General features: G+C 47.2%; 1 protein-coding gene across 5 annotated transcripts in view; it reads right to left on the bottom strand.

Annotated features, from left to right (window-relative positions):
* Positions 1-12,500, bottom strand: part of tmeff2b (transmembrane protein with EGF-like and two follistatin-like domains 2b) — a 60,200-nt gene that overhangs the window by 13,396 nt on the left and 34,304 nt on the right. For 3 of the 5 annotated variants that reach the window (XM_062528278.1, XM_062528281.1, XM_062528282.1), the window contains exons 4-5: positions 8,734-8,760; positions 4,084-4,183 (exon numbers count right to left, since the gene is read on the bottom strand). In XM_062528278.1, coding sequence (XP_062384262.1) covers positions 4,084-4,183; positions 8,734-8,760 — 127 coding nt within the window. The remainder of the gene's footprint in view (positions 1-4,083; positions 4,184-8,733; positions 8,761-12,500) is intronic. The other 2 variants (XM_062528280.1, XM_062528283.1) reach the window with 1 other exon arrangement.

The raw sequence follows: 12,500 nt of genomic DNA, 5'->3' as shown, positions 1-12,500 counted from the left end.
TAGCCGCTAATTGCCTATCACAGTCAGTACAAACATAGCTGGACCCAGCAAGGCACACTGGCAGCTCACGTCCCCCAATTACCCCCGCCATGAATTAATCCTCCAATTTAGTGACTCGCACACACGCACACACACACACACACACACACACATACAGTACACATACACAGACACAGACACAAACACAAACACAGACTCTCTCACATACAGTGCACATACAAGCAAGCACCCCCAACCCCCTTCTCCCTCTCTTTCTCATACACACATGCGCACACGCACACACACACACACACACACACACACACACACACACACACACACACACTCGCGGCAAGTGTGGCAGTGAAAACTTTATTTTCAAATTCTGCTGTGCTCCACCAGAATGTGTAATCGATGGAACAAACCTCAAAGCGTCCTCTGGGAGTTCATTAAAATCCATGAGCTGGCACCGAGAGCCGCACCACTTCGCTTTCTGGATCTGCGCGTGTGTGACACACTCACACTAACATGCACGCCATCATCTCCACACAGGTGGACGTTTTTGGAAGGAACCCCATCACAGAAAACCCCCTAAATCTCCCTGTTTGTCTTCCCACTGACCAGACACTGACCAGACACTGACCAGACACTGACCCTCCATGTAGAGCACAGCAGTGCTCACTGACAGGTTTTTTTCCCTTTTTATTCCTGTTTTGCCATTTCATTTGGAATCTTAGACGAAAGTTATAATAAATCCCGGACTAATAAAATACCAAGGTCCACTGCGCTTTTAGCTACAGCCTCATAAGTGTCCAAGACTGCTGAAGTGATTAACCAGAGCTGAGTTATCAAGGTTTAGGGGTTTATGTCGAGCCCTTCATAGTCAGAACACGCCACACACTTTCAACTGGACAAGTGTATCTCCCATAGGAGCCTGTGCTGGGATGAATCTAGGCTTGGTATGACAAGATCTACAGCAGCAGTATCCGGTCAGACCCTGTTACAGTAACATATTGAGAGGAGGGAGCAGAATGAACTAACCAAATGAAGGGTTTTTGTAGTAGATTGACACTTCTTACTGCCTTGTGCTTAGTATGTACGTGAATGGGCAATAAACAGCAGAGTTCAGAAAGTCTACTTCAAGCCTCCATCTCTATTCATTGGGATAAGTCAACTGCATTACACTGAGATGAATCTAGCCTCGGCACTACAGCTCTAGTAGCCCAGTGCAAGAGCAGGTATACATCTGTCTGACACAGAGTTCCCTGCTGAAAGACAAATTACTGGGCCATGTGGATCTGAAGAGCCTCGAGAAACAAACACTACCAAGGCTGTACCCACTGACCTCTACTCTAAGAACCACTACAAACTTCTGCTGGCCTCTGTACTTTCAGAACAACAAGGATGGGAGCTGGCCTTGGTCAGTCAATCGTCTTTCTTCCCAATACTTAGAGCGCAGGACTAAAACAAGACACGTCTGTGCTTCGTAGAAGCGAATACGGCCATTGGAACATTCTCCAGCCGATTTCCTTTACGCTTTGGAAATCGACCCTGTCTCCTTCCTCACATTTACTTTCAATTAATTTGCACCAGGCTGTAAGTACGTAAGCGTATATCCATTCCAGACTCCATGTTGTGAAGGCTCGATCAGGGCCATTAGCGATTAAGCAATAGACCGCAGCAGTAGCAGCAGTACCTTCATACCTTTAACCTGGTTGAACCCTACCTGTGATTGGCTCACCTCAGCAGGTAATGAGATCGTTAACTCAAGTGCCTGGATCAATTACTGATTAATTATACATGTCTAATTAGACATGTCCATGCCAACTGACAGGAATCCAGGATACAATTGGAACCACTGTTAGTTGATTAGTGGGAATGGGAAGAGCTACAAGATAGGAGGGATAGAACTGCGGTCTAACTGAGAGAGAAGTGGTCAGTGTGGATTAATTTAAGGATTACACACACACACACACACACACACACACACACACACACACACACACACACACACACACACACACACACACACACACACACACACACACACACACACACACACACACACACACACACACACACACACACACACACACATGCACACGCACTTTTCAAGCCAAGAGCTCAGCTGAGCTATTTGAATGATAATTGGCTGCCTTAGGCCGTGAGGCATTAATCCCAGCACTTTGGGAACTCCATTAAATGGAGACGAAACTAAAGTGAGCAGCTGCTCTCCGTACTGCTCTCTGCCACTCTGATTCCTCTCCATCTCTCTCTCTCTCTCTCTCTCTCTCTCTCTCTCCATCTTTCACATTTCTCCTTTTCCTTCTTCACTTATTCCTCTCATCCTTCTCATGGGCTTCTCTCATTCACCATACTGTATCTCTCGTTCATGCGTTCCCTCACACTCTTTCACCCCCCTCTCTCCCTCTCTGACTTCACTCTCTTCCAATCTCTCTTTCCCCCCTTTTTTCTCTCAAACCCTTTCACTTTCCCACTCTCTCTCTCTCTCTCTCTCTCTCTCTCTCTCTCTCTCTCTCTCTCTCTCTCTCTCACACATGCTCTATTTTCATCCTCACACTTTCTTTCTCTCAATCTCTCTTTTCCATCTGCCCTCTGATTTTCAAACACACCGCTTCGTCTGTAACTCTCTGTCCCTCCTTCCTCCTTTCCTCTGTACTCACACCCCCACCTCCCCGCCACCTCCCCTCCACCTCCCCGCCCCGATCCATCATTTCTGCAGATTGAGTCGGCAGCAACCTGCGTAATCCCTGCAGAAATCCAATTAACATGGGGCCTGCTAGACTGAGTGGCACAGCGTGGCGTTTTAGGCAAATAAGGGGACCCAGACGAAACAAGCGAGCCGTGCGACTCCGCGGCGAACCCGTGCCGGATCTGGCCGGTTCCCCAGGGGCACACGTGGCGGGTCTCAGCTGCCATTTGAGGAGTGGCATAATGAGGGGCGAGACGGGGCTGAGAGAAGCACGAACCCAATCACACGACAGGCAGACAGCCTAACCCCCCCGCCCCCTCACAACCCCCCAACACCCACCTCCCACCCTCCACTGCTAAAAATATCCTCCAAGGCAGCAGTCTCCCCAGAAACAAGAGATGCTCAACCCCGGAGCAAGTGACCCCAACCACAGCTGGCCATGGCTGTACAGATGTGTCCTTCCAGGTCACTTCTCGGACAAAGGGGTCAACACGCTCAGTCATGACTGTTGAGAATACATGCCACTCGACTAACAACTACTTTTTAAAAATCAATTCAGCCCAACTTTGGGTGACCATAAAATCACATCAGACACACACATCCATTGACAAACAAACAAACAGGCAATTAAGCATCCGCCCCAGTGAGTACATGAGCAGCAGTATCCAGCCACAAGAGAAGACAGCTGGAATAGCACCAGGTGCTGCACACTATGGACCTGGACCTCCGCCAGAGGCATCTACTCTACTGAGTGCTCAGTGTTGAGTATGCTCAGTGTGGGGTATTCATAGTGTTGAGTACACTGCTCAGAGTTGAGTACGCTCAGTGTGGGGTATTCACTGTGTTGAGTACACTGCTCAGTGTTGAGTAGTCATACTAGTGAGTGCTCTAGTGAGATGACCCTGGTACAGATCTACTACTTTGAGAGCTCAGTGTTGTGTGTCGAGTATTGCTAGAAGTTCAGTAAGCTGATCAGTGTTGAGTATGGTCAACATTGAGTAGCTCAGTGTTGGGTATGGTCAGTGTTGAGTATGGTCAGCGGTGATTGTGGTCAGTTTTGAGTACGGTCAGTGTTGAGTATAGCTCAGTATTGAGTATGGTCAGTGTTGAGTATGGTCAGTGTTGAATATGGTCAGCATTGAGTATAGCTCAGTATATTGAGTATGGTCAGTGTTGAGTATGGTCAATGTTGATTATGGTCAGTGTTGAGTATGGTCAATGCTGATTATGGTCAGTGTTGAGTATGGTCAGTGTTGAATATGGTCAGCATTGAGTATAGCTCAGTATATTGAGTATGGTCAGTGTTGAGTATGGTCAATGCTGATTATGCTCAGTGTTGAGTATGGTCAGTGTTGAGTGTTGCCAGTGGTGATGAAGAGCTCAGTACTGACCAGACGTCCTCTGCGTCCTCGTCACACTCGGCGCCGAACTGGCAGATGTCGCAGGTGGACGTCTCCCTCTGGCTGGTCTCTGCTGAGCCCTCACCACCTGCTAGGGAAAACACAGGAGAGGGACGTCACACACACACACACACACACACACACACACACACACACACACATATACCATACACCCCATGCACACAAAAGAACAGATACAGACAAACAGAAGAGAACACATGGGCACATACTGTACACACACAAACACACTCTCTCTCTCTCTCTCTCTCTCCCTCTTTCTCTATCTCACACTCACACACAAAAACATTTCACACACCTAAACATGAAATACACATTGACATAGTCAAAGACCGCAAACACAGACATGGTTAGGAAATTAAATAAATATATACAACAAGGAGACCCATACGTATGTAGAAACATAATAAGATATATAAATAAACATATTGATAAACTAACACATGCCCACACCAACACAGCAGACACATCACATCAAACGCCCACAAAATCACACATGAACGAAAATAGCCAGACGCCACAAAACAATTAGCGCCACGCATTTCAGAGCTAACACTCTAAACTTTCCCTCTTAAGTTCTCATGGCTCTCTGTCTGATCTCCAGTAGACAGAGGATAACGAGAGAACAGGAAGAAAGCCTGACATGAGGCTAATGAATGCAGAAATGTGTGTGTGTGTGTGTGTGTGTGTGTGTGTGTGTGTGTGTGTGTGTGTGTGTGTGTGTGTGTGTGTGTGTGTGTGTGTGTGTGTGTGTGTGTGTGTGTGTGGCCGGGGAGTGGTCCAGATGCGAACCTCATTATAGCTTGCCTCGTTAGCAGCACCGTCTTCTTGCATCTCAATCAGATAGAGACTACATCTCAAACACACAGATAAACACACACACACACACACACACACACACACAGACACACTCACTCACTCATCTCTCTCCTCTCCTATCTGTGTTCAGGCTCATCCCTCTGCACTGATAAAAGGCATTCAGAGTCAACACCAAAACCCAATTACAGGCCACAGGGCCTAGACTAATGGCCTTTTGAAACTTTCCCCCCAAAACTACTTAAGAGCACTGCCTTATTGATTTCTCCTCATTCTGCTGAGGCAACCTCTCCAGCTAGCACGGCAGCCCAGCCAGCAACACTGACAAACGCAGGGCAGAGAGGGAGAGAGAGAGAGAGAGGGAGAGAGAGAAAGAGAAAGAGAAAGAGAGAGATGGGTGGAAGGTAAGAGAGAAGAAGAGAGGAAAGGAGACTGAGGGAGGGAATTCAAGTAAAAGAGACAGAGAGAGGGATAGAGGGAGATTGAGGGAGAACTGAAGAGAAGGATGGGGGAGTTGAAAGGCCATAGTGACTTAGTAGGAGTCAATGGTGATGAGGGGAAATCCCTGCGATGGCAATCTCTTACACAACACGATTATGAACAATATCCTTGATTCCCTGAAGGAGAACGCAAGATTTTAACCAGTGGAACGTTATCCTTGCATGATGTCATTGACTAATCTGCAATCACCCGTCTTAGAGAATGTTTTCTGACCAAATGGTCAGGTTCAAGGAGTTGCAAGTTGGAAACAACACAAACTGTGTCAATACCCTATCTGGGCATTGAGATTGTGTTAAAATCACCATAAGTTGTGTTGTGTGTGTGTAGCCTTATGTTCTCTTTCAGTCGAGTTCACTCAACATTAGCCAGTGGGAACGCGTAAAACACAGCTCTCACTCCAACAGCAGTCCTACAGTATATTCTCACAGAACACATCTGCAGGGTGCTGCTACTGCACACACATGGAGTTCACAATACTGCACACGCACAGATCTGATGAGTGTGATGTGGCGTAGGAGCACAGCGCTTCACAGGCACCCGAGCACTCATGGGGTGAGATCAGGAGAGCCAACCAAGACACAAGGGGCAGTGGAACAGACACAAGGGGCAGTGGAACAGACACAAGGGGCAGTGGAACTCTTCTGTCACCGACTGTCCGGTTGTCACGTCCTGGTCATAAAGGTGACCATATGGCAACGGTGGCATACATTACGTCAACGTCCAGGACGGTCTGCACTCTACGCAGCTCTGCCACCTGGTGAAGAGACTGTTATTATGGGCACACCCCCTGGAGAGCAGGCAGGCAAATGTACTGCAGGGAGTGCCAGCATGTGTGCTGCATGTGTGCCCAGGCAGCACGTGCCCATCGGAGATGGGCATGAATAAAAAGGAGTAGCTGGCGAGGCTGGTGAAGGGAACTTGTACTCTGTGAGCTGCAGCTCAAGGTGGGTTTGAGTCTTCCTTCCTTCCTTCCTTCCTTCCTTCCTTCCTTCCTTCCTTCCTTGTGGTTTGAGAGCTGGAGGGTCGCTGATGGATGGAAAGAGGACTAGTTCGTTGTGGTTCACTGTGACTAAATTCCCTAAGACAGGTGATTGGAGGTTGGTGGTTCTATGACATGACTTTCCATGCGTGTCCTCGACTGAAAGTGAACATGGCAGTGTAATCTAAAACACGCACGCAAGCACGCACGCACACACACACGCACGCACAGACCACCAGTTTTGCATCTTTGTACTATATCAAAAGCAACCTTAACTTTCATTGGCAATTTTAACGTCTTACGTTCACTTTCATGCCATCCGCTTAAACTTTCCTGCTTGCTGGATTTGATCAATCTTCCATAGCCTACGTGCACAAGTAGGCATAGTTTGAGTAGAACTACTGCTCTTCATTATCTTGCTGCTTGTTGACATTATGCATTGTATTATTTCATGATCGCTAAATGTTTGATTCCTTTTAATGTTGTCATAAGTTAACTTCATTCAACTGCACTTCTGATTGAAGTGTCGTTCAGTTGTTAACCTTCGGTAATTGCGTTAGGGGGCGGAGAAAGGCGCAGATTACCCAATGAATTTCAGGATTGTTAAATAGGACGTATGCTGGAAGTATCACAGCATGCACTTTCTGCGGGTTGGCCAAGGCACAGTTAATGTTACGTCCGCAAATCTACATATATGTGGCCCTCTGTGTCCAATCATATGTACTGCAGGACAGCACAGGAAGTGTACGGTACGCTGTAGCAGTGGGTTGGTATCATATGGATCTGAGAAATTCAACTTCCTCTTGCTGTTATGAGCAATTAGGCAATGGTAGTGCAATGCAGTGGAACACACACACACACACACACACACACACACACACACACACACACGTACACTACCTGACCATCTCTGCTCTGGAGGAATTGCTGCTGTATTACAATCTTAACTATTTCTTTCTTTCCTTCATTAGCAGCTCTCTAACTGATAATATCATGTTTTCTCTTCTTCCTGTTTTTCTTTCTCTCTCCATGTGAAGCGTAATCTCACTTCCTCTTCCTCTCCATCTCTCTATCTCCCACTCAGCCTTCACAGTTTCCTCTCCTCCTCACCTTTCTCTTATCACCTCCCTCCGTTTCCTGCCACCCTCGGCATTTATCTCTCCTTCCTCTTTCCCCCTGTCCACCCCTCTCCTCCCTCAGCTCTATCTTTTTTGACTTAATTTGTTTCACTCATTCCCTCACCCTCTCTCTTTCTCTCTGTCTTCCATTTTTCTCTCCTCTTTAGTAGAAATGAAAGTATTGAGATATTGAATACATATGCTCATTCACCATACAGACATCTGTGTCTATATATCCCTCCAGTTATGTCGAGTTGGTTTATTAATTCAAACAAAGTTATTTCAATTATGCATGTCCTTTTCCCCAGTATACTAATAGGCATTAGATTGGTGTAACTCTGCTGCAACTTGGCTGTCATTCTGTCTACTTGTTCTTGTCATGTCATGTCACTGGTTGTTTGATTCTGACGAGCAGCCTCCAGTGTGATTAAACTGTTTTATAAATAAACGTTATTTACTTCATCATCCCTCCCTCCCCCCTTCTCCCTCTCTCTTTTCTTCTCTCTCGGGGGGTGACGTGATTTCGTCTGAACGGCAACACCTACACAGTTTGGTGATTTTTTTCCACTTCCTGATCAAACGCCTTGCTTCTGCGTGTCTGACTTCACAGAGCCGTGCCAATAATGTAACCTTTCATCGTGTGCCTGTGTCATTTCAATAGCACACACGGAGGACCCCCCGCTGTGGAGCCGCTGACGGGGGAGCGACGTGACAAATCAGACGTTAAATCACTCATCAGCCCACCGACAGCACCCCTGAGGAGAGGTGTGAGGAGAGCGACACGTTACAGCAAAAGTGTATGAAGTATTCATTTGTGTGTGTGTGTGTGTGTGTGTGTGTGTGTGTGTGTGTGTGTGTGTGTGTGTGTGTGTGTGTGTGTGTGTGTGTGTGTGTGTGTGTGTGTGTGCGTGTGCAGCAATTCTGATACAAAAACATGCTTAAAAGACAATATTTCTGAGTCTGTGTGTTTGTTTTTGTGTCTCCTTTGTGTGTTATGTGTGCTGACAAATGGAGATATTTATTTCAAAATTAGCTGTTAATCTCAGGGTCTGTGTGTGTGTGTGTGTGTGTGTGTGTGTGTGTGTGTGTGTGTGTGTGTTCTGCATTTTAGTCTATAACTCCTCAGGGTGGGATGACAGTGAAGCGAGCAGCATTCATGTTCTGAGACCAGACAAAAGAAACGGGTGAGACAGCAACTCATCGACTTACCATCATCCCCCGAGCCAGAGCCAGCATCTGCAGAGAGAGAGAAAGAGAGAGAGACCATTACATTGCTGCCGAAGGAGTGAGGAAAGAAAGAGGGAGTGAGACAGAGAGAAAGAACGACATGAAGAGAGTAAACCTGTAGAAAGCAGAAAGAAGGGTGGAGACAAAGGGCTCACAAGAGAGAAAGAGAGAGATAGTGAGAGAGGGAGTAGATCTGTAGTCAAAGGAGAGGAAAGAGAAACATACACATCCAGAGAATGAGGTTGAGAAAAAGAGAGAAAGAGAGAGAAAGATAAAGAAAAAGATGAAGAAAGGTGAGTACAGTGTGATGAACTCCAGAGAGAAACTGTAAAAGAGTCGCTGGCTGGTATCATACAGTGAACTGGTGCTAGAGAGTAGCAGACAGAGGTAGAGACAAACAGTGGGATGGAGAACGAGAGCGAGAGAGAGGGAGCGATGGTGAAAGAGATAAAGAGCGTCAGGGAGAGTCTGCTTAACGAGCAGCCACAAACAATAGGAGCTGTCCTCAATTAGAGGCGGCGAGAGTGAGAGATGAGCAGGGCTACACGCTAGCGTCCCCCACGCCTGTTTATGGCGCGCCTGCTCCATGTAGGTCACTCCTAATGTCCTCAGCCCACACCACACACACCACACACACACACACACACACACACACACACGGATGGAGGGAACGAGGAGCTGAATGAGAACACCACCCAAGTCTAACAAGGGCACAGCACTGATACAAACACGCTCTGAGCATACCTCCCATTTTTGAGGCATGCCATTGCAGCTGGATGATTTAGGAGCCCAGGGTCAGACAGAGACACACACACACACACACACACACACACAAGCACACATACACAACACACCAACATAATGTAGTTTATGGTACTGCTCTGAATTGAATATGGGTGCCTATTTAAAATGATTGTAAAAACAAAGATTGTAGGGTGAGTTCATTACAGAAGACATGACTGAAAACTCATGGAAATATCCAAGAACAACAATAATTAAAAAAGGATTAAACAAAGATAGTCAAAAACTGCAGCCTGAGTTTGCAATCAATAGATTGTGCTTTTTTGGTGATTTTGATTTTGCTGGTAAAGCTGGTTGTTGTTGCTGATTGTGGTGTGTAGTGTAGTCACTGTGGTGAGGTCATACACCTCTCCTGTGTATCTCTGAAATGAGCAACATTCACAAGTAATGGCAACAAACCACCACAACACAAGAGACCTCACTGTTTCCTGTAGCTTACTGATGGTCCACTATTTTGTCTGTGTCACAACAAAAGTTACCAGTGGGTGACATTCATGTTAAGACAATGTCATGGAGGACAACGACGGTTCATTTAAAGAGGAAAGGTTCAAAAGAACTGTAAGGGCCTCCGCTTGTCTTAAAGAACGCACAGTGGCCCAAGGGAGCCCTTTGATTGGTCAGCGGTCAGCAGTGGAGAGAGGTGCAATAAAACGTTAAATATGGACACCGTAAGGAGACAGAGAGCGCTGGGTCACTTTACAGTTCCTCTGGGAGAGAGGGGGAGAAGGAAAAAGAGCGAGAGAGGAATAGAGGGAAATGAGGGATAGACAGAGAAGGGCAAGAGGAGAGTGAGAGGGGGGGGGAGAGAATGAGGAATGGATGAACGTAAGAGAGAGATGGAGAGAAAGAGAGATGAAGAGGATATTATATTAAAGGTAATTGTGTGAAAGAGACAGGAGAGAATACCTGGCCTCAGCCCAAGTTATTAAGCCCACCACCCCCCTCCTCTGTGCTAGATTGGTATCTTCCCTCTTATAAATGGCAACTTTCAGGAAGTTTTATTTTCCACAAAAGCATTAGTTACCCTCCCCTCCTATTCGTCTCACTGTCTCTCCCCCTCTCTCTCTCTCTCCTTATCCTCGAAACAGACAGAGTATTGCTCAAGGGCACAGCCATTACCTCCCAATTGGTATTTCAGGCCCTCTCTCTCTCTCTCTCTCTCTCTCCCTCCCATGCTCCCTCTCTCTCTTTCTCTCTCTCTCTCACTCACTCTCTCTCCCTCGCTCCCTCTCTCTCCCTAGCCGCCCCTAAGGCTCAATGGCTGCTTTGGGGAAATTTGACATTCATCAATTTGTTATGATGGAGGGAGAGACGTGGCAGCGCGGTGCCCTCGTTTTCAGAGCCCTCCGATCAATCTCCGACCCAATTACCCCTCAGCAAGGACCAAATATACATCTTCATTTGGCAAACCATACATAATGTTAATCGCTTATATTTAATCGCTTTGAGCCATGCCTTGCTCTCTGTCTGTAGCTCTCTCTCTCTATTTCTCTGTCTTTTGCTACAGTACCTCTCTTTCTCTCTTTCTTTCCCCTCTCCTACTCTCTCTTACGCTCGCTCTTTCTCATTCTCTCTCAGAAACAGAAAGTAATTAGGGGGCCTTTGAAATGTAAAGGCTTCATTCATACCATGAATGTTTACAGCAGACATCATCAGTCTTTAAAAATGTCATCTAGTTTGTTATCGTTTGAGATTGACCCAAACTGTAATAATGTTTGCATAATATCAGGACCTTTTGATTCATTTCCATTATCGGACTTTTTCTATAATGGCTCAACTTCATTTCCATCCATTCAAATACACACCCCCACCCCACACACACACACACACACACACACACACACACACACACACACACACACACACACACACACACAGAGCGAGATATCCTACACACGCACACACACACACACACACACAGAGCGAGATATCCTACACACGCACACACACACACACACACACACACACAGAGCGATATATCCTACACACGCACACACACACACACACACACAGAGCGAGATATCCTACACATGCACACCAACACACACACACACACACACACACACACACACACACACACACTCTCTCCCTTTCTCTCTCTCTCTGACTATTTCATTTTCCGCACTCCAGGGGTGTACACTAGCTGGACGTTGCAAAAGGTGAGTTGGCTTTGGGGCAGACCTGTGCAAAATTTTGAATTTTAGAATTTGAATTTGAATTGAGGGATGGGTTGCCTTTGCCCAACAGTGGACAGAGGAAGTCCGACTACACTGAGGTCAGTTGGGCCGTTGGCCGAGTTGGTGAGGTTAGGTCCGTCTCTGTTAATACAGCTGATTCTAGATCATCTGTCCATTGGCCCCTGCGTCCCGCGCTGCTCTGTGCTGTCTTGTGCCTCATCAGCGCTGTGATCTCTACTGCTGAGTTGAGGCCTGGTGCTGTAGCAGCGCTCAGCTCTCACTCAGCTCTGGCTCTGTGCTCTCTGCTGCTGCAGTGCTGCTGCTGCTGCTGCCATCAGACACGCTCAATCAAAGCCAGACTGTAATTGCATTTGAAGCCAGACAAATGCCATGGAATGGCCAGGTGGAGCGTATGGGACCCCCCACGGGGAGCTGCTCCGGCCGGTCATTCATCTGCTGCCCGCTGGGATTCGGCAAATCTCCATCTTCCTGAGTCTACACTCAGTATTGTGCGTCCACTCCAACAGAGCACGCCTCACCCACCAAGTCCAACCCAGATGTGGGCCAGATGTGAACCACATCCAGCCTGTAATGTGTGTGTGTGTATGTTATTCACTTGACACAATTAGCCATATTATTTGTCTGTGCCCCTGTGTGCCTGTCTGCTATGCATCAAATCTGATAGAGCAACCCCCCCCCCCCCCCCCCCCACCCCCGCCCCAGTCTGGCCACCCGTCTGTCCCCTGGGGGGTGGTGGTGCCAGGGCCCTGC

Source organism: Sardina pilchardus, chromosome 23 (assembly GCF_963854185.1).
Source record: "Sardina pilchardus chromosome 23, fSarPil1.1, whole genome shotgun sequence".
Lineage (NCBI taxonomy): Eukaryota > Metazoa > Chordata > Actinopteri > Clupeiformes > Clupeidae > Sardina > Sardina pilchardus.
Note: the sequence above shows the minus strand (reverse complement) of the source record. Positions and strands in the feature narration are given on the sequence as shown.